Genomic DNA, 20,313 nt, shown 5'->3' on the forward strand with positions numbered 1-20,313 from the left:
CATAAAAGGAAACTCTAGGACCTGATTACGATGGCAGGCTGCTGGTGGCGGGTTCACCGCCATCGTAAGGCCTTCTCTGTGCCTGGCTGGCGGGAAGCCCGTCCGCCACAGGTCCGACAGAGGCAATCGTTACGATTGCCTGTCGGACCCACCCCGCATCCACAAAATGGTGGCAGTGCCTAGCACGTACCGCCCGCCAGATTTGGATGCTGCATCCCTGCCACCCTGTCTATGGCGGTTCAACCGCCATTGAAAGGCTGGCTGGAATGTACTTTGGGGGCCCGTTGCGGGCCCCTCTTGTGCTTGTGCAGGGGCATATGGAATTTGCACTTGGGAGGCACAGTTCCCTGCACCAGGTGGCAGGCACCGCGTGGTCATGCCACGTAGTGCAGGGAAATGCACAACATGCATTTTTACCATTGCGGCGGGTGCTGCAGCTAGCAACACCCGCCACAATGGTAAACATGCACAATGCAACCGCCACAGTGGCGGTCACATTGTAATGTTATGTGCGAGACCGACGCCATATAGGCGGACGGTCCCAATCCCCGGGATGATGGCGGATGGAGTCCGTCCGCCATCGTAATCAGGCCCTTAATTTGTTCCCAGAGCGAGGAAAAAGTGTGTTTAAAAGTGGCGCTTTCAGAAGGGGTAATCGTCTCAGTCCCAAATGTAATTTTTACGCTACTCCTCATCCTATCTTAGCAACTGAAATTGATTTGCTTGTCTCAGTCCTAATTCTAACATGCCGGATAGTGTCACTATAGTGCATAACTTTATATACCCACATCTATAATGCAGCTCATGTTACACCGGGTAGAGGAGATTAGAAAGTACCTTTCATTTCAAATACCTTATTTCTGGCACTACTGAAAGTGTGGTATAGTCTGCCACACATGGACAAATGCGTTCTGGGAACACAAATAATTATTTGTTTTTCCATTGCGCTTCATACCAAGATTGAGCTTGTGCGCGGATATATATTTTTGTCAACCTCTTCGGCGCTGGGGAGCCCTGTCCTGGGCAGCAATGCGTCATATACATTTTCTTATCATTACAATCCACAGTTCTGCCGTATCTAGGTGATGTAAATAACCAGTTTTTATTATACCACATTTAATTGTATTAATTTCCCCATTCATATACCTCATGGAACTAAGTCGTCTGCATTGAAGTCTACTCGCCACCCGTTTTGTTTTAATTGTCTTTCCAATGCCCATGACAGTGCATTTCCTGTAACTTTTGAGCCGTTTGGGCTAGAAACCTTTTTTTTGTTAAAATCTGCAGATTATGCATCTAATGATAGATTATGTGGCAAATGCGGCAAATTCATAATTGTGTGAAAAACGCTGTTAATGTACATATTGCTTTTCTCAATAAACAATTCATAACACTTTTACAAAGTTTCAGTAACTTATATTGCAAAACTGCTCATCAAGCTGTAATTAACAACCCAAAAATAGTATTATTAATCACATAAGCGAAACCTAATGCATTTACCAATGCTTGTTTGTAAATGGGGCCTATGATGTTCCAAAATGACTGAGAGCTGGGTGTACGCTAACCTCTTCAGCGTAATATAATCCGCTAACCATAACTGGCCCACAGATGTGCAGTGCTTCTTTCTTACCTGCGATTCCATATTCTGCGATGTGGTTGTACATGTGCAGGAAGTTGCAGCCGGGCTGGAAGGTCCCCCCATTGGGGTAAAAGTCGTAATGGGCCACAGCTTGCTTGATCCCCACACTCAGACCCATGTGCTGCTGAGTGAAGGTATGGATGGCATCCACGAAATTTGCATCATCAGGCGATAAGCGATCAGTTGGTGACATCCCTTCAAACAATGGACCAGCGGGGTCAAGACCTAAAGGTGAAATAGTGATCAGATGTAAGTATTTTTGGAACACAAGTGCTGATCATGTTAGGACATCCTGGGCCTGTAGCTTGTTCCCCAGTGTACCCACTGCCACACCTGCCTGAGTATTTCATGTTTATCTCTGATGAAGCAAAATTAAAAAAAGAATTGACAACACTTTTATCCAGAGTCCAGTGTTGATGGGGGGGGGGGGACGAACTTCTCAGTGCAATGCCCTACTGGATGTCAAAAGGCACCTTGACACTCCTTTGAGTAGCTGCACGCTGTAGAAATAATTAAATTAATTAATTAATTCATCCTTTCATGGGGGAAAGGGCCATTTTGCACATTCAGTAACTCTGAAAGATACATTGAGATCTGCATATCTGCATATATTGCCGCTGCACAAATTGTACGTGTTATTAATAACGTTATTGTCATAACCAACTGAGCTGTCTTATGTCCATTACAACATGAGACCTGATGACACCACATAGGAGTCCAATGCCAAATTCAACATTACTTTTGCCTCATATCTTGACCAAAGCATTCTGGGGGCATAAGTATCAAATTTTCTATTTGCGATTCTCAAATAGCGATTTTTTGAGAATCGCTATTTGGGAATCGAAAACGAGATGCAAGTAAAAATTCGCAAATTGTTAGTGATTCCTTGGCATTCCTTAATTGCGATTCACAAATTGCGAATCACAATTAAGGAATACCTTCCCATTCATTCCTACGGGCCAGGAGGCCTACAGGAATGAATGGGAAGACATTCTCAATTAGCGATTCACAATTAGACAATCGCAAATTGAGAATAATTTCAAGGGTGCAAGGGTGTCATAAGGACACCCTGATGCACCCCTGAAATGAGCATGTGTGCACATGTGGCGCACATACATGCCCTAATGGCATGTATGTGCGCCACATGACACCTTGAAAAATGCCAAAAAGTGCATCTTTCAAAGAAATCGCAAATCACCACCAACTCGAAGTTGATGGTAATTTGCGCTTTCGTAAGGAGAAATCGCACAACTTGGGTGCTTGTTACATCGCATTTAAAGAATCACAATTTGCAATTCCTTAAAAGCAATCGCAAAATAGAGACTCAACAGTAGGGACAGTGTTGGATAGCATAGGGGTAAAAATTACTATTCCCACTCCAATGAGTGCAACAGTAGGGAAAGTGTTGGATAGCGGAGGAGTAAAAATTACTATTCCCACTCCAGTGAGTGCAGCAGTAGAGAAAGTGTTTGATAGTGTAAGGGAAAAAACTACTATTCCCACTCCAGAGAGTTCAACAGTAGGGAAAGTGTTGGATAGCGGAGGGGTTCAAATTACTATTCCCACTGCAAAGAGTGCACCAGTAGGGAAAGTGTTGGATAGCAGAGGGTTAAAATGAATATATTTCCCCAAAAATAAATTCAAAAGTAAAAAGAAACAAAATATCAACCACAGTACAAAAATTGTCAATAACACAAAATTAAAAAATATATAAAAATATAAAAAATTACAAAAGATAGAAACAATAATAATAAAAAATACTAAAAAATAACTACAAACATGAATTTATAAAGATTTAAAAAACATTTTACAAACAAAAAACTATATTTCATATAAATTAATTATAATCAAAAACATTAATTATTACACAAAAACAATACTTTTTATTTCCTACCCTAAAACACCACACATTTCAAAACACACATCTGAATTTCTATAAAAGCGTACCTCCATAATTAATATAATTATTTATCAAATAAACAATTATTATTGATTAAAAATCAATTTAAAACATATACAAATTAATTTACCCACCAAACAATTCCACCTATACATTCAAAATCCCCACACAAAATAAAAGTAAACATTTACCATAAAAATGTATCAATTATTAAATCAAGAAAAATTAGCAAATATTAATTAATCAATGCAACTTTAAATAATTTCCACCCTCTACCCCAACAAACACCACAACACACATGAAAATAATTACACAATTTCCATAACTAATTTAACATTATTAAATTATTGTCAATTAACAACAACTTGTTAATTAATTAAAATTAATTTACTTCTCACCCTTTACATGATAAACCCCACAACTCACATCTCTAATTAATTACACAATTTCCATATCTAATTTTTAATAAAATAATTACCATTAATCAACAATTAATTAAAAATTAATTTTAAATAAATTGCTTCACACCCTATTCCCCTATAAACCCACAAACCACTCCTACATAATTGACGCAATTAACATAATTACCAATTCATTAATAATAACAATCAAACAATTAATAATTAATCAATAATAAATGAATTGGCAGCTTGTGAAGTGGGGTAGAGGAGGTCAAGGTAGTACACCCTCAAATCATATAGCACCTGACTAGCGGGTATCCTTTTTTGAGAAAAAGTTTGCAGTCGCAGAGAATCTATCCCCTTTCCAACTTCCAAGTGTAGATACAACAATAATATTCTCCCTAAGGGAAGTTGAATCTGCCTTGAATACTGCACCAAAGGGTAGGGCCCCCGGTCCTGATTGTATCCCGGTGGATTTATTTTTATCCGACAAGGATAACTGGCTTGAGTATATTTTGATCCTTGTCAATCCTATTGTAAGAGGCGCACCCATTCCTGATTCCTGGAGAGGAGCCGAAATTTTACCTATCTATAAGAAGGGGGACCGTTAGAGACCAAACAACTACAGGCCTATCAGCTTAATCGATTCTACTCAAAATATTATGGCTAGATTGGTCCTGAATAGAATCCAGACCTGGATAGCAGAGAACAATATACTGTCTCCCTTCCAAGAAGGTTTTAGGGCCCTTGTAAGTACAACCGACCAAGTGTTTTATTTTGTTTCAATCTACTGGTGTGTTGTACTATTAGAAGGTGGAACTATTTATGCCACCTTCGTAGATCTCAAAGCAGCATTCGATACGGTCCGAGAAACAAACTCTGGACCATATTGAGAGATCTAGGGCTACCCCCTGAGCTTTTACAGCTTGTAGTTAAACTACATGAATCCAACTTTGCGCAGGTTCGGTGGGGCTCCCAAGGGAATACTACTGCCTAATTTCCAATTCATAAAGGTGTACGACAAGGGTGTGTTTTGGCCCCTACTCTGTTTTCATTGTTTATAAATGGCGTGGTTAATTATTTTCTAGAGTGTTCCATGTGGCAGGCAAAAAGGCGCCAATACTTATGTTCGCCGACGACACCCTAATTTTATCAAAAACACAAGTAGGGTTGCAGCGAGCACTGACCTGTTTATAGTCATTTTGCAAGGAACACGAACTAATGGTAACGTGGATAAAACCAAATTTATGGTGCTGCACAAACGTAAAGTAATTAAGTCTAGGGTTGTTATGAATATGGAGTCATTGGAACAAACTGATATATTTACTTACCTTGGAATACCTATAAACCGTAAACTAGATTGGAAACCCCAAATAGAAATTTTGGCACTTAAGCATTCCCAGCTCGCAGGAGCGATCTTGAAAGAATGTAGGCTTTCCCAGACTAAGCTGGTTGGACCTGCACTTAAGATATATAACACCAAGGTTTATGCTTCCACTTTGTATGGTGCGGAACTTTGGGGATTTCAAAATTTGTATCCAATAGCCCAGGCCCAAAAAAGATTCCTTAGAGGTCTGATAGGTCTTCCCCAAAGTACACCACTCACCCCTTTATATTTTGATCTGGGGTGCAATGTTTTGGTTGAGGTAGCTAGGTTTAGACCATTGGCCTATTGGAGAAGACTCTGGTCCACCCCAGCATTGGCTCATTATGCTGTAGCACTCAAAGACATCAGAGATGCTGATACCTCTCACAAGATCAGATGGTTACAGCAGGTGAAAAGCTTCCTGGTGAAAATGGGATGAGGCACCTATGGGAAGACCCAGTGAACAACGCTTTTCCCACAAAAAAAGCTTATAAAGAAGCCTACTGGGCTATGGTTAGAACTGGGAATTTGTGCACTATCAACACTCCATCTTTGACCAGCACTTTTCTGGATCACAAACCAGAACCCCAGTATGAAGAATTTTGGGATATCATCACCAAACCGATTGACATGAAGCTTTTTTCCAATTTCGGACAGGTGTGCTACCGACCAAAGTCTTCACAAAAACCTGACACCCCTCTTATGATAGCAAATGTACCCACTGTCAAAGTGTGGATGAAACAATCCCTCACATATTATTTGTATGTCCAGCATATAGTTCTCCACAGAGCAAGTGGCTCAAACCAATCTGCCTGAACATGTGTATAAGGTCAAGTGCTACTGCACTGCGAATTCTGAAGACTAGCACTCAGGAGGCAATTGTGATTGCTCTAGCCAAGTTTTTAGGTTGGGTGTGGGTAATTCGACATAAGGCTGAAAATAAGTAGACTGCGACAGTGTTCAGATTAAACACTGTCTTCTGCTTATCCTACCCGCCCGGGTTCTTATCCTATCTCTAAGCCAGTACTGGGATACACAAGTTTTGTATTCTATATGAATTATCAATAGACTGTACTGATTTTATACTTTTTTAATGTAAAAGCTTGTTTAAGCCTTCTCAACCTATATATAAACTGTTGTTTTTTTATTCTTGGTTTAACATCTTGTAATGTAATGTTTTTGTTGAGTACTGGATTTTATGCATTTATCTTATAGTGATGTTATTATTTATTGTATTTTATGATCCGTATGGTCGAAATAAAGACTTAACAACAACAATAAATTAATTACCACAAACAACACTATAAAATAGAAATAAATTAAGTTACTTCCCACACTATTCCTGTATAAATCCACAACCTGCTCCTAAAAAATAACACAACATAATTATCAATTAATTAATACGAATTAATAACCAATTAATTACTTAATAAAAATTGATTATGAATACTAATAAGTAAATATTAATAATTACTTTATTATAATTAAATTACTTCCCACCCTATTCCCCTATAAACCCACAATCTGCGCCTAAAAACCCCCACAATTAACTTAATTATCAATTAATTAATTAATTAAAATGAATAATCAAATTAATAATTAACTAAATATTAATAATTATAAATACTAATAAATACAAATATTAATTACTTTATTATAATTAAATTACTTCCCTCTCTATTCCCCTGTAAGCCCACAACCCGCTCCTAAAAAAATAACACAATTAACTTAATTATCAATTAATTAATACAAATTAATAAGCAATGAATAATTAATTAATAAATAATTATTTATAAATACTAATACATAACAATTACTAATTAGCTTAATATAATTAAATTACTTCCCGCCATATTCCCCTATAAACCCACAACCCGCTACAGAACTAAAAAACGCAAAATTTAATTAACATAAAATTAATCACTTCTAAAAATTTAATAGATACATTAAAAAAAGCAATACTTATAGAAAAAAAATAGATCACATACTTTTAAAATACATACTAAAATACATCACAATAATATAAAAATCAGTATTATAAACGACAATAGTTTTACAAACGATATTACCTACTTTGATTAAAAGAAAAACGATATTTCTTACCTTAATGTCGATATTCTGGACCACGATATTCTTGCAGTCGATATTCTTGTATCACGATATTTGCAACTCGATATTATGGTATTTCGATAATAACAACTCAATATTCTGTCTGTGCACCGCTGATGCCAACATCATTGCAACTCTGGTAATTCTCTGAATAGGAGTCCACACTGTTCAGTCTTGATTTGTCTAATTAGGGTTCACACTAAATCGGTTCTTGTCCTAGAGTTCTGGGGTTGCTAGTGTGGGATCTGATGATATCCATGTTTCGTTTGACACATGCCCATTAGGAAGCTCTTATGCTGTGCATTTGCTCATTGAGGCTGCACGCCCTAAATGCCGTTATTCATTTGCGATCATTGACTCGTTCATATGCACTTATATTTACCATCATGCAACAAAGCATGCAACATGTATCGTGTATTTTGCTAGTATGATTCTAGTTCATATATTTATTTTATGTGTGATACTTAGATAAAGGGTATAGTGGCTTTACTGTGAATATGTAAGTGAATTTCCATGCTTTTTACCTCAAATTACACCATGAATCACAAGAGTAGTTATACCCTAAATAACGTTATGAATAGTATAAAATGGTCGTTCACTGCCCTCTCAGAGAGAGAGGGAGAGAGGAAGAGGGAGAGGGAGAACACTGTCTCGAGCAGAGTGGTTCTCCTTGTAACAGCATCGAGGCGATTATTCAATACCAAATGTGACCACATAGAAACAACCACTGAATTCTCATAGAATCACAGGCGTTTGATACTAATATGTTAATTAGCTAGGGTTATATGTGTAGGGATCCTCACAATATACCATTCTACCTACTTTAAAAAAAATTACATTTTTTTCACATATGCACACCACTGCTATTCTTATACTTTTACATCTATTCTGCATCAACATTGGGTTTAAATAAAGCCTTGAAAATAACAGTTTAACTTTCTTGTCTGTATGCACTTGCTAGCTTTCCGGTCCAGGGAGGACCTGGCCTGGCAGTTCGGGCTGGACTGTTCCAATGAGGGGCGGGGTCAAGACTGATTTGCATATGGCTGGGTCCAAAGTGGGGTGGCCTGGTGAGAAAAAAAAGATGGACTTTACCCAAATCTGTGCCTGGGGGTTAATGTTTGACATTGTTCAGCAATTTGTCCATCACTCTTTTTGTGTTGCTATATTTGCCCTAAGTTGGCAGGGTATGCCCAGATTGGGTTCCCGTGCTCGCTATGACACTGCATTCAAGCTAGCCTGGCTGATGAGGGGTGATACCTCGAATCTGGTCCCTGGAGGCTTGTCTTCCGGTCCAGGGAGGACCTGGCCAGGCAGTTCGGGATGGACTGTTCCCATGGGGAGCAGGGTGAAGACTGCTTTGCATAAGGCTGCGTCCAAACTGGGGCGCCACGGTGAGCAAAAATCAATGGATTTAATCCAGATCTGTAACTGGGGCAGATGTTTGACAATGTTCAGTATTCCATCCATCATCTTTATGTGTTGCTACAACACACATTCTGTCCAGATGAAGTTGCAAAAGATATGTCAACCATAACTTTTTTGAAAACTCCTTATTAAGAGCATGTAACACCTTTAGGTACCTTGGTGCTGGGTGCATCAAAACTAATATTTTTCAAATACAAGACGATCACAGATATGAAGCTAAGGCATTAAATCTAATATGCAGGAAATTGACAAATTTTTAACTGTTTTTAGAAGTTTAACTATACAGATTCTTTTCAGGGTTCTGGCAGGAGAATATCCCACAACTTTGCTGCAGTACAGGAAAGGGGGTGCCATCTGAAGCAGCTCAGTGGAAGGCTGGAATATTCAATCAAAAAGCCTCCTCTGACCTCAATTAACATCTGGGAACATAAAGCCAAAGACTAGGACCCTCATTACAGGATTTTGGTGTTGTTGCACTGCCCTACACCAAAGTGAAAGGGCAGGAATGCACGGAACATATGCAATACGGTGCATTCTTGGCTTTTCTCCCTGCGCTGGCTCCATTTCTGCAACCTAGCGGCAACATAGGCGCCCTTGCACCATGATGCAAAGGTGCTTCAGTTGCACGCAGGATTATTTTTGTGCAGCACCTTCTTGCACAATAAGAGGTATGTTCCGCTTTCCATGTGTACTGCATTCTGCAGTGCACATAGAAAGAGCAACAAATTAGTAAAAATGAAGTTATTCCTCCTCGTTACCCCTCACCTTGGGAGGTGTAAGGATTTGCCTCTTCCCCAGGTTTACATGACTTTGCAAGTCTGGGCCAGCATTAAAATTCATTGGTGTTGCTTGGGAAAACCCACACAATACCCATAGAATGCCTCCCGGGCGCAGAGTAAGGCGATACAACGATTTGCGCTGTGCTGCCTTACTCAATATTTATGAGGCCATTCAAAGACATGCAGGGTGGGTTTGCATGGCTTAATAAATCTGATTCAGAGCCCTCCGTCTTGCATGTATCCCTTTACATGGTGCAAAAGTGATACAAGGCTCTCATGAATAGCCCCTAGGACCCTCATTTATGAGATTTTGGCATAGGGCAGCAAAGAAAGGCACCTTGCTGCGCAGACCTATGCCAAAGTGAAAGGGTAGGAATGCACCATATTTATGCAATACGGTGCATTTCTGTCCTTTCTCCCTCGGCAGGCACCGTTTCGGCAGCCTAGCACCAACCATGGTGCAAGGGTGATTCCGTTGCATGCAGATTTGTTTTTGCACAGGAAGGGGAACCTTCCTGCACAAAACAATCCTAGGAGACGTTTTCCTCTTTCTATGTGTGCTGCAGAATGAGGCGATGTATCTAGGTCTCTAATCGTAGAGTATTTTGTGCACTGGACATTGGCATTTAAATTATATCAGCTGGCTGACTGGCTGCCAGTGCAATTTGTCCAACGACCAAGAAGTCAGTTCAAATGTCTTTACACTTAAAATTATTTTGGTTGTGGTACTTTGAATCATGTGCAAATTGTTCATGATTTTGTTGTCTGGCCCAAGGAAGCAGAATTTCAGTAATCTAATTTTACAGACACAAACACAATCATAACTTCTTCCCTTTGCTGGAGATTAAACACTTAGGGGTCGATTCCGATCTCGCTGGAAAAAGCCTCCGTCTGACTCGGATCCGGAGGCCTTTCCAACTGACTCGTGCTCCGGGGCTCTGAGGGCCCGAGTACGATGCGAACAAGCGCTGACGGACACGGGTCGCTCGGAGCCCCATTGAAGTCAATGGCAGCCTGTTGTACGACGCGTACATAGGCTCCCATTGTCAAAAAAGGTACATTGCGTAAAAGGCCCCCCCTGTAGTGTGGACGCATCGGTGCCACCCGCACCGCACATGCATGTGTAGGGGGACCCTTGGGCCCCCATGTGATTGACTTGTAAGGCTATGGGTGAAGGGGGTCTGGCACGGACCCCCGAAGTACGCTTCCCAGAGCGTTTACGTGTCGGAGGCTCTGACTCGATCCGGCTGTCTGAATCGTGCATCGTACTGGCTCAGCTGGAAATCGCCTCCATTGCACAGCATGGTTTGCTTACGGACGAGACGTAGGGAGCGGATCAGACTCAAAAACGCTTCGGTCGGCGATTTTGCATTTCTCACATCGTACTTGCTTACTCGTACAGCTGTATGCATCGGTCGGGAGACACGCATTCAGCTCGTATTGTTTCCGGCCGGATCGCGTTCGGAGCCCTTCCGAACGAGATCGGAATCGGCCCCTTAATCTTTCATAATACCTCCAGTAACAAGAGGCTAATAGTATTTGGTCGCCCATGATAAGGTCCAGATCGATTTTTACTCTTCAATTAATTACACCTTACACAGGAGTAGGTTCTTGCCTCATTGATGGCGGTCAAAAAGTATAGTTCCATACCGATGTCTGTCGGTAGGGAAGAAGGATTTCTGTGTTTTCTCCATCCAACTTTAGTCACTTTTAAACCCTGCGGTACTGTACATTCGACATGCAGTCCTGCAAAATATCTGCACTGTGACTAGAGTTACCATTTAAATGTCATCTGTAAATTAAGGCATTCATACACACATGATTCTATCAACTGAGTCAATAGTGTCCCATATAAATTAAAGAAGAAGGGAGATAATAGGGAATCCTGAGAGATGCAACAATTTGGAGATCTATTATCCAATAACTATGGTTCCAACTCCACTTGAAAAGACTGATCTGATCAAAAACAAATGGTGGACCAATTTAAAACCAATTTAAAACAGTTGCTCTTATATCAGAGTCACACTGGCCCCCCAGGTGGTAAACAGTCTCAAAAGCGGCAGACAGATCTAAACATATCAGGTCCATTGTGATTTTCTTATCTGCAGTTAGATGTAATTCACCCAATACTGCTGTGATACCCCTTTCTGTGCTACATCCAGCATGAAAAGTGGCCTGAGTGGGGTCTTGCAATGGTTGGGATTCCTCAAATGGGGATAACTGGTTAAAAATTGCGTGTGCAATCAGTTTTGCTAAAAAGGACATATGTGGCACTAAGTTCTAATTTTCCATCTGCCCATGGTATGATGTAATGAGTGTCTTTTTTATTAGTGGTAAAACCTGGATGTTCCTTAATTCAGCAGGTACAATAGCATATTTTACAGAAGAATTAATAACTATCTGGACAGCCAAACAAAATATTAATACAATATCCTTATGTGTCTGGCTGGGAAAACATCAGCATCCAAGCAAACTGGATGTTGTATACCTGTTCTAATAACTTGGAAAACAACCTAACTGGAAGTTGTATACCTGTTTTAATGACTTAGAAAACAAGCTGTAAGATATTGGATTATTAGTTGAGGGGGGAGAAGGCCCCACTCAAGTAATAGACACAATCCTTTTCAAGGTAAACCACTAAAGTCACTAAATAAAGCTGTGCTTGGCCCTCTGGTAGCCTGGCACTGAAGCAGTCAGGCTGGCAACATGAAAAATATTTATGCAGAACCCAAACAGTATTAAATTGAAAACCCAACCAAAACTAATTTAGAGAAATAGAATAAATTGTAATAAATTAAATTACAGCAAAATGACTTAAATAAAAAAGTAGACCCAGAGTAATGCGTTTTTAAAGTGTCAGGTGAAAATAGCACCAAAATCATAAAGTGCCACTTGGGGTTATCTGGTCACTTAGGCCGACGGCGATGGAGTGCGGGTCAAATACAGGGATCAGGTTCATCCCGCTGAGGAGTATACCTTCTCGAGACCAAGCCCACGTGAAGAGCTCCAAGTCCTATAGGACTATCCTATCTTTATGCGCAGAGACTCAGCAGTCGTAAAGATACTACGATAAAAATACCTTTGTGAAAAGCAAACAATCGTAAACCTCCACAAAAGTGTAAGTTTACCTTTGTGATTCAGGCCCATTTCCTCAATAGTCTCCCTGGACAGTAGCAGGATGCTGAAACCTACCTGTTTTTGAAACATTTGTGTACCTTTACCCTCCAAATCCCAAACCACCTTATAATCTTTCTCAGAGGTTGTGTCATAGATTTTTTTTGCCAAACCTAGATTAAATAATTTTTCATTTTCTTTGATGTCACTTATTCTAGTTTTTTTATTTCTAGTTTTGGATTTTGTAACCTTTACTTGACATTGATATAGTTATAATATTAGTTCACCATCAAACTATTCCTGTTGCGGCTTCAGTGTAAGGCTATGTAATGGAAAATACATTTTAATAGTTTGTCCCAATAGTTAACTGGGTCTCCTTACTCCAGGTACCCTGTTGCAATACAGCTATTCAACATTTGATTTACAAATCATCCAATACCTCAGCCATGTTCTTGAGCGCCGCATTGCTCCAAGTGATGTACCCTGTCTTTATAATAGCCTGTATCTCCCCCACCGCGTGCCAATGTGTCCAAATCTAGTGTGGAGTATTGTGGATACTTATCACTTTCTGATCTCGGGACAAATTGAAAGTCCTCGAGTTTCATGTAAAAAGGTCAATTAATGAAAGTATGATCCAGAGCCATGCGAATAATATTGAAACATGTTTTTGTGTTTCCAGAATAACAATAGCAACTCTACTGTTTAACGATCTCAACTGGATATTTACTAATTTGAATAAATAACTATTCTTACCTTGTTTACTCCATTTCGTAGTTGGCATGAACTCCCTTTGCCCAATAGCTTCCTGCTATTTAAATATTCACCATGGAGTTTAAATGCAGAGCCAATCTATCTTCATGATTTAAATGGTTAATTTGACAATCCTCCGTAAATATTGCTTAATTAAATTACGTATTTTGATTATTCAAAAATTATTTGTAGTTGGAGTCCAGTTTAATGAAGGATGGGAGCTGGTATATGTATATCACCACAATAGTGCTTTAGATAGTTGTGTACTTTTTATTACAACAATGGAATGCCCATCTCTTGAATTAAAGTGCTTAACCAGTTAAATATAATGAACTCAAGGTCACTAAACCTTCTTGATTACGACACTTCTTTGATTTCTCTTCACATTTTCTATGTAATAAGGAATGGCCTTAAAAACATGTGCATTTGGAAAGTATGAATCCCAATAATGAATACATTTGCATCCATGCTACCTAGCATACAGCAGTAAATGTGTGGATTGTTTTGCATTTTGAGACCTCAAAGTATTAAACCTTTCACAGATGTGTTTGACCCTTTGGGCTCATACCAATCCACCCAGGGCTAAGTGGGGTATAATATTGAACGGTGGCTATCTTGCACCCCTGGATTACGTGATTGGACCATAGGTCCCAGAGTTCTGTCAACAGCAGCAGTAATAATATAGTAATACGGAATACATTTCTCAGATCCTGTATGGTTTAGTCTGCCTATTGGTCAGTGTCCAGCTTTTGATTCAGATCTGTTTACATGCAAAGGATTTTCTTGCTCCAAGGCATGTCACTTTCACCAGAGCCCTGACATTAGAAAGTCCCAGAGACTTCTCATTGTGGTGGGAACTGTTCCATCTGCTCTCCAAACATGGGGCCGCTCTTGCTTTTCTTTCAAAGGTTGGTACGTGGCCTTGCACTACAGAGCATGAAAGCCTGACTCGTTGCCCCTGTAAACTAGCTTCTTTTACCAAAAGGCACAGGTTTACAACTGCTGTATCGGTGTGGCTAGTTATGGACTGTGGACCAAGGTCTAAGATGCAAGTCTGCTTTCAGTCCTGAAGCTTTAACCTTGATGATGGCAATACCTACCTTAGGGTATATTCTAAGGGCTTGCCACAATATTGAGGTCAGGAATATCGATTGCAAAAATATTGACTCCACGGTATCAACATCCAACATATTATCAAAGAAAGAACAAAAATAGTAAAGTATAGATTTACTATTCTTACCTTTACATCTACTTACCTTGACAATATGGTGGGCGATGATCCTGTAGAGTTGATATTGTTGCAGGTTTGCTATGTAGGCCACTGTATTATGAATCTTGGCCTATTTTTTAATTAGCAAATGGGCAGGAGTTTTTTAATTTCTCCTTGGCCAGCCTACTTTCTTAGAATCTGTCTACAGGTTGTCGAATAGCTGCAAAACCTGATAAGGCAACTTTATTACATGGCATCAAACTACTTTAAAATGTTAGGGCTAAGGACTGTACTCCCACCAATAGTATGGCATCTCCATTTCTAAAGATGCTAACAGTATTCAGCTACACCTGAAAGCGTCTTCTACTAAATCAGTCCCTCTACATTACTGAGGCCTGAGTTATGTTTGCCAATTTAAAATGTAACTAGCTGGAAATTCGATTCTACATGCTTAGATAGACCTCATTTAGATATTTCACAGATTTTGGCGGCTAATTCCAAATTATTGAGATTCCTCATTGGGTATCAGGCTGCCATTTCACACATTCATTGATTGTTAATGGCCTCGCTTAAATGAGTCAAGTCTATCACTCTATCTGTTGAGGTTAGAGCTATGATCACAACTGTATAGCTGGAGAATTGTTAATTGCACGTGTGTAGCAAAGCCAATTTGGGGCAATTTGCATTTCAGCAAAAGTGCAAAGCACACTCAGTTTGTTAGACATGGCAGCATGGGCATGACTTCAGGCTGCATGGGTTGTTGTGGCCTCACCTGATCCCAGGGGGCTATTGAAGTCCTCTTTGGAGACTTCCCTGATCCTGGAAGCCCCTTCAGGATCAGGGAAGGAGGCCTAACAGACCTGGAGTGGGAGCATGACTAAACCTATAGGAACAGGGGGTGGGGGAGGAGTGGACAACAAAAAGTGGGTGCCTCTTGTTCCAGGTCCTGTAATTTTGTTTCCCTTGTAAAAACAAAACTTTGCCAGTCTTGTATATGAATAATCTGGTGAACATTTAAAGGAAAGTGCTAAATTGTGATTCGTTGAGCTTGATAACCTTGCGTAGCCTACTATTTTCTCATACTGATGAGACAATATATGCATGTACAAATGTATGTATGTTTGCAAAGCTCTTTTCTCCAACAGTCAACCTATTAAATCCTTACCCCTGAATCCATTTTCACATTGCTGCCTGTTTGGAGGGTATTGCCTAAAGATCGGATCGCACCGGTCCTTGTATTGCACTATACCGGCTGCACCTGCAGTCATAGATTTTGTTTGAATTGGCGTGTCCTAGTCATAAGCCCATTATCCCAAATGAACCCCCATATTTGGCCTAAAAAATATCACTGTCATCCCTTAGGTAGCTCTATTTAGTAATTACTTAGGTGAAAAGAAACAACTGTATTACATTGGCATTGTGTGCCCTTGAATACACTTCCGGCGTCATTATACTTAACATCTTTTTTTAATGGCTTTTTGGAAGGATCTAAATACTCTCATATTCATTTAGCATTTTGGATTGCTTCTGGTCTAGTTTCAATGCCCAATTTACTTGGCCTTCTGTTTGACAAAGACCTGTCTTTTTGTCCCCAAATCCATCAGTTTTGTTTACCTTAAACTTCAAGTGAATACTTTTATTCCCCATGCTAAGTACACTTTCAAAGTTGGTTCAGCGTTTTATCCTATGTCGACTATTGCAATGTGATTTATCTAGGCTTCCTGAGTACTGATTATCAAAGTTCAGAGTCTTCGAAACATGTCAATAAATTGTGGTATGTGAGACACAATCATATGTCTTGGCTTAATACTCCCTTCATTGATTAGTAGTCAAGAAAAGGGTCCAGTTTAATTTAATTTGACTTGTGCATTGAACCTTTTACAGAACAGGCACCTTCTTTCTTTTTAGGCCAGGGAGTCCTTAAGCACCTGCCAAATATATACAGAAATACAACATCGATAAATATAGGCAAAACGTTTTTTTGAAAACTTTAAATATTGGACCCCTACACTTTAACACTAAACACAAAAATATCGATGACAAACATATTGTGAAAAAAGTATCTAAAATACAATATTATAAACAAAATTAGTTACAAAGATTGCATACACATAACCCTTTCGCTGCTTGGCCTTTTCCTCCCGCTGTGCTAAGCCTTTTTTTGGGGTAGTTTGCACTTAGGCCTGTGTAACGCTTTGTCCACATAAGGTATCCTCGCCAAATCTGCGTCCTTGTCTTCCAACATCCTTAGGATTTTAAAGGTACCCAGGGTTTGTGGATTTAACTGGAGGGGACCCAGAAATTAGCCAAAATACAGAAAAAAAAATTGGGGGGTTGAAATATGGGGAAAAAGTGCTGCAGAAGAAAGTGTCTGTGTTTTCCCCTGCAAATGGTATCAACAGAGGGGTTGTGGTGCTGGAATCACCATCTTCCCCGCTTTCAAGCACAGGCAGACCTTTGTCAGAAACCCAAAATATTCTACACAGTTTTGGCATTTTACTGGGACATAGCCTATTTTTATTATTTTTTGTGCTTTCAACCTTCTTCCAGTTTGTGGTAGAAATGAGTGTGAAGGCAATAATGGATCCCAGAAAGCTATAGATTTCAGAAAAGTTGACAACATTCTGAATCAGAATTCTGAATCGGATATGTGTAGATCCTTCAGGGTTTTCCTATAGAAACTAACAGCTGAAATAAGAAAATATTCAAATTGAGTTGAAAAAACGGCAGTTTTCACCTGTAACTTCTTCTAACTATGGAATTTTGTTTAAAGCAACATACTGTTACGTCCGCTGGACTCTCCTGGTTGTGGTGATATATAGGACTTGTAGGTTCAACATGAATCCGAGGTACCCTGCGCCTTGCAATGGGTTTTCATTGTGTACCGGGTATATAGCAATTTATTTGGTAAAATATAAAGCCTGAAAAATAGGTATCAAGGACACCTATGTATTTCCGAAATGGGAACAAAATATAGAGTTTAGAATCAGTAGTTATTTGCACATCTCTAAAATTGTGGGTACCCATACTAGCATGTGAATTAAAGGACATTTTTCAAAGAACCCAGAGCGTTCCGCCTCCCCCGTTCCGTTCCAAAGCCTCCCAGATCATCTGCGGCGTACCCCAGGGATCCTCCCTCAGCCCGACACTGTTCAACATTTACATGGCCCCACTCACACACGTCGCCCGACAGCACGACCTCAACATAATCTCCTACCCCGACGACACTCAACTGATCCTCTCCCTCACCAAGGACCCCATCACAGCCAAAGCCAACCTCCACGAAGGAATGAAGGCCGTCGCCGACTGGATGAAGATCAGCCGTCTGAAGCTGAACTCGGACAAGACGGAGGTCTTCATCCTCGGCTCCAACCCGTCAGCCTGGGACGACTCCTGGTGGCCAACGGCACTGGGAGCAGCCTCGACCCCCACCGACCACGCAAGCAACATGGAAATCATCTTCAACTCAACGCTCTCAATGACCAAGCAAGCAACGCCGTCTCCTCCTCCTGCTTCAACACCCTCCGCATGCTCCGCAAGATCTACAGATGGATCCCACAGATACAAGAAAGACAGTCACCCAGGCCCTCGTCAGCAGCAGACTCGACTACGGAAACGCCCTCTACGCGGGAGCCCCGACCATCAATTGACTACAACGCATCCAAAACGCCTCGGCATGACTGACCCTCGATGTACCACGACACGGCCACATCACCCCCAACCTGAGAAACCTGCACTGGCTCCCCGTCAACAAGAGGATATCATTCAAGCTCCTCATCCACGCACACAAGGCACTCCACAAGACCGGCCCAGCCTACCTCAACAGACGGCTCTCCTTCTACACCCCCAACCGCCAGCTACGCTACACCGACCTCTCACTCACCACCGTCCCGCGCGTCCGAAAAACAACCACCAGCGGGAGAGCCTTCTCCCACCTCGCCGCCAAGACATGGAACACCCTCCCACTGAGCCTACGACAGACCCAAGACCTGCTGACCTTCAGGAGGATACTGAAGACCTGGCTGTTCGATCAGTAGCGGCCCCACCTCCCCCCCCAGCGCCTTGAGACCCTAGCGGGTATGTAGTGCGCTTAACAAATGACTGATTGATTGATTGAAAGTTACTTCTTTTTTACACCTTGTCTTACATTTGGAAGGCAGAAATGCACAGAAAATCAATAGATAGTAACAGTTGTTCTACAATTCTGTGTTCCCGTAAGTCTCCCAATAAAAATAGTACCTCACTTGTGTGGGTAGGCCTAGTGCCTGTGACAGGAAATGGCCCGAAACGCAACATGGACATATCACATTTATCTAATGAAAACTGACACTTTTCGATTCTATTAAGGACACGGAGGCGAGGATTATGCTTCTCAATCTTTACTGACAATAAACGGCAGTTTACTTACTTATCCCTGGGCCGTGGTGGTGTCAAGCTGACCTTTTCCCTGGCAAGTGCTCGGCTCCCTGGTTGACCGGTCTCCCACCGCCGCTCTTACACCTACAGCGGCCGCGGAGCGGTCCTTGGACTTCAACACCCAGAGCCCCTAGCGGCAGGAAGTCGCCGCCGACGCCGTCTTTCGCGCCAGGAGGCGCATAAGAATCGGCTCTGACTCCGGCTGAGCGGGCAGTTTACTTACTTATCCCTGGGCCGTGGTGGTGTCAAGCTGACCTTTTCCCTGGCAAGTGCTCGGCTCCCTGGTTGACCGGTCTCCCGCCGCCGCTCTTACACCTACAGCGGCCGCGGAGCGGTCCTTGGACTTCAACACCCAGAGCCCCTAGCGGCAGGAAGTCGCCGCCGACGCCGTCTTTCGCGCCAGGAGGCGCATAAGAATCGGCTCTGACTCCGGCTGAGCGGGCAGTTTACTTACTTATCCCTGGGCCGTGGTGGTGTCAAGCTGACCTTTTCCCTGGCAAGTGCTCGGCTCCCTGGTTGACCGGTCTCCCGCCGCCGCTCTTACACCTACAGCGGCCGCGGAGCGGTCCTTGGACTTCAACACCCAGAGCCCCTAGCGGCAGGAAGTCGCCGCCGACGCCGTCTTTCGCGCCAGGAGGCGCATAAGAATCGGCTCTGACTCCGGCTGAGCGGGCAGTTTACTTACTTATCCCTGGGCCGTGGTGGTGTCAAGCTGACCTTTTCCCTGGCAAGTGCTCGGCTCCCTGGTTGACCGGTCTCCCGCCGCCGCTCTTACACCTACAGCGGCCGCGGAGCGGTCCTTGGACTTCAACACCCAGAGCCCCTAGCGGCAGGAAGTCGCCACCGACGCCGTCTTTCGCGCCAGGAGGCGCATAAGAATCGGCTCTGACTCCGGCTGAGCGGGCAGTTTACTTACTTATCCCTGGGCCGTGGTGGTGTCAAGCTGACCTTTTCCCTGGCAAGTGCTCGGCTCCCTGGTTGACCGGTCTCCCGCCGCCGCTCTTACACCTACAGCGGCCGCGGAGCGGTCCTTGGACTTCAACACCCAGAGCCCCTAGCGGCAGGAAGTCGCCGCCGACGCCGTCTTTCGCGCCAGGAGGCGCATAAGAATCGGCTCTGACTCCGGCTGAGCGGGCAGTTTACTTACTTATCCCTGGGCCGTGGTGGTGTCAAGCTGACCTTTTCCCTGGCAAGTGCTCGG

General features: G+C 42.0%; 1 protein-coding gene across 2 annotated transcripts in view; it reads right to left on the minus strand.

Moving 5' to 3' along the window:
* LIPC (lipase C, hepatic type) overlaps positions 1–20,313 on the minus strand; it is a 756,670-nt gene that overhangs the window by 211,490 nt on the left and 524,867 nt on the right. For both annotated transcript variants that reach the window (XM_085643754.1, XM_085643755.1), the window contains one exon: positions 1,631–1,864. In XM_085643754.1, the coding sequence (XP_085499880.1) occupies positions 1,631–1,864 (234 nt within the window). The remainder of the gene's footprint in view (positions 1–1,630; positions 1,865–20,313) is intronic.

Source organism: Triturus cristatus, chromosome 3_1 (assembly GCF_964204655.1).
Source record: "Triturus cristatus chromosome 3_1, aTriCri1.1, whole genome shotgun sequence".
Lineage (NCBI taxonomy): Eukaryota > Metazoa > Chordata > Amphibia > Caudata > Salamandridae > Triturus > Triturus cristatus.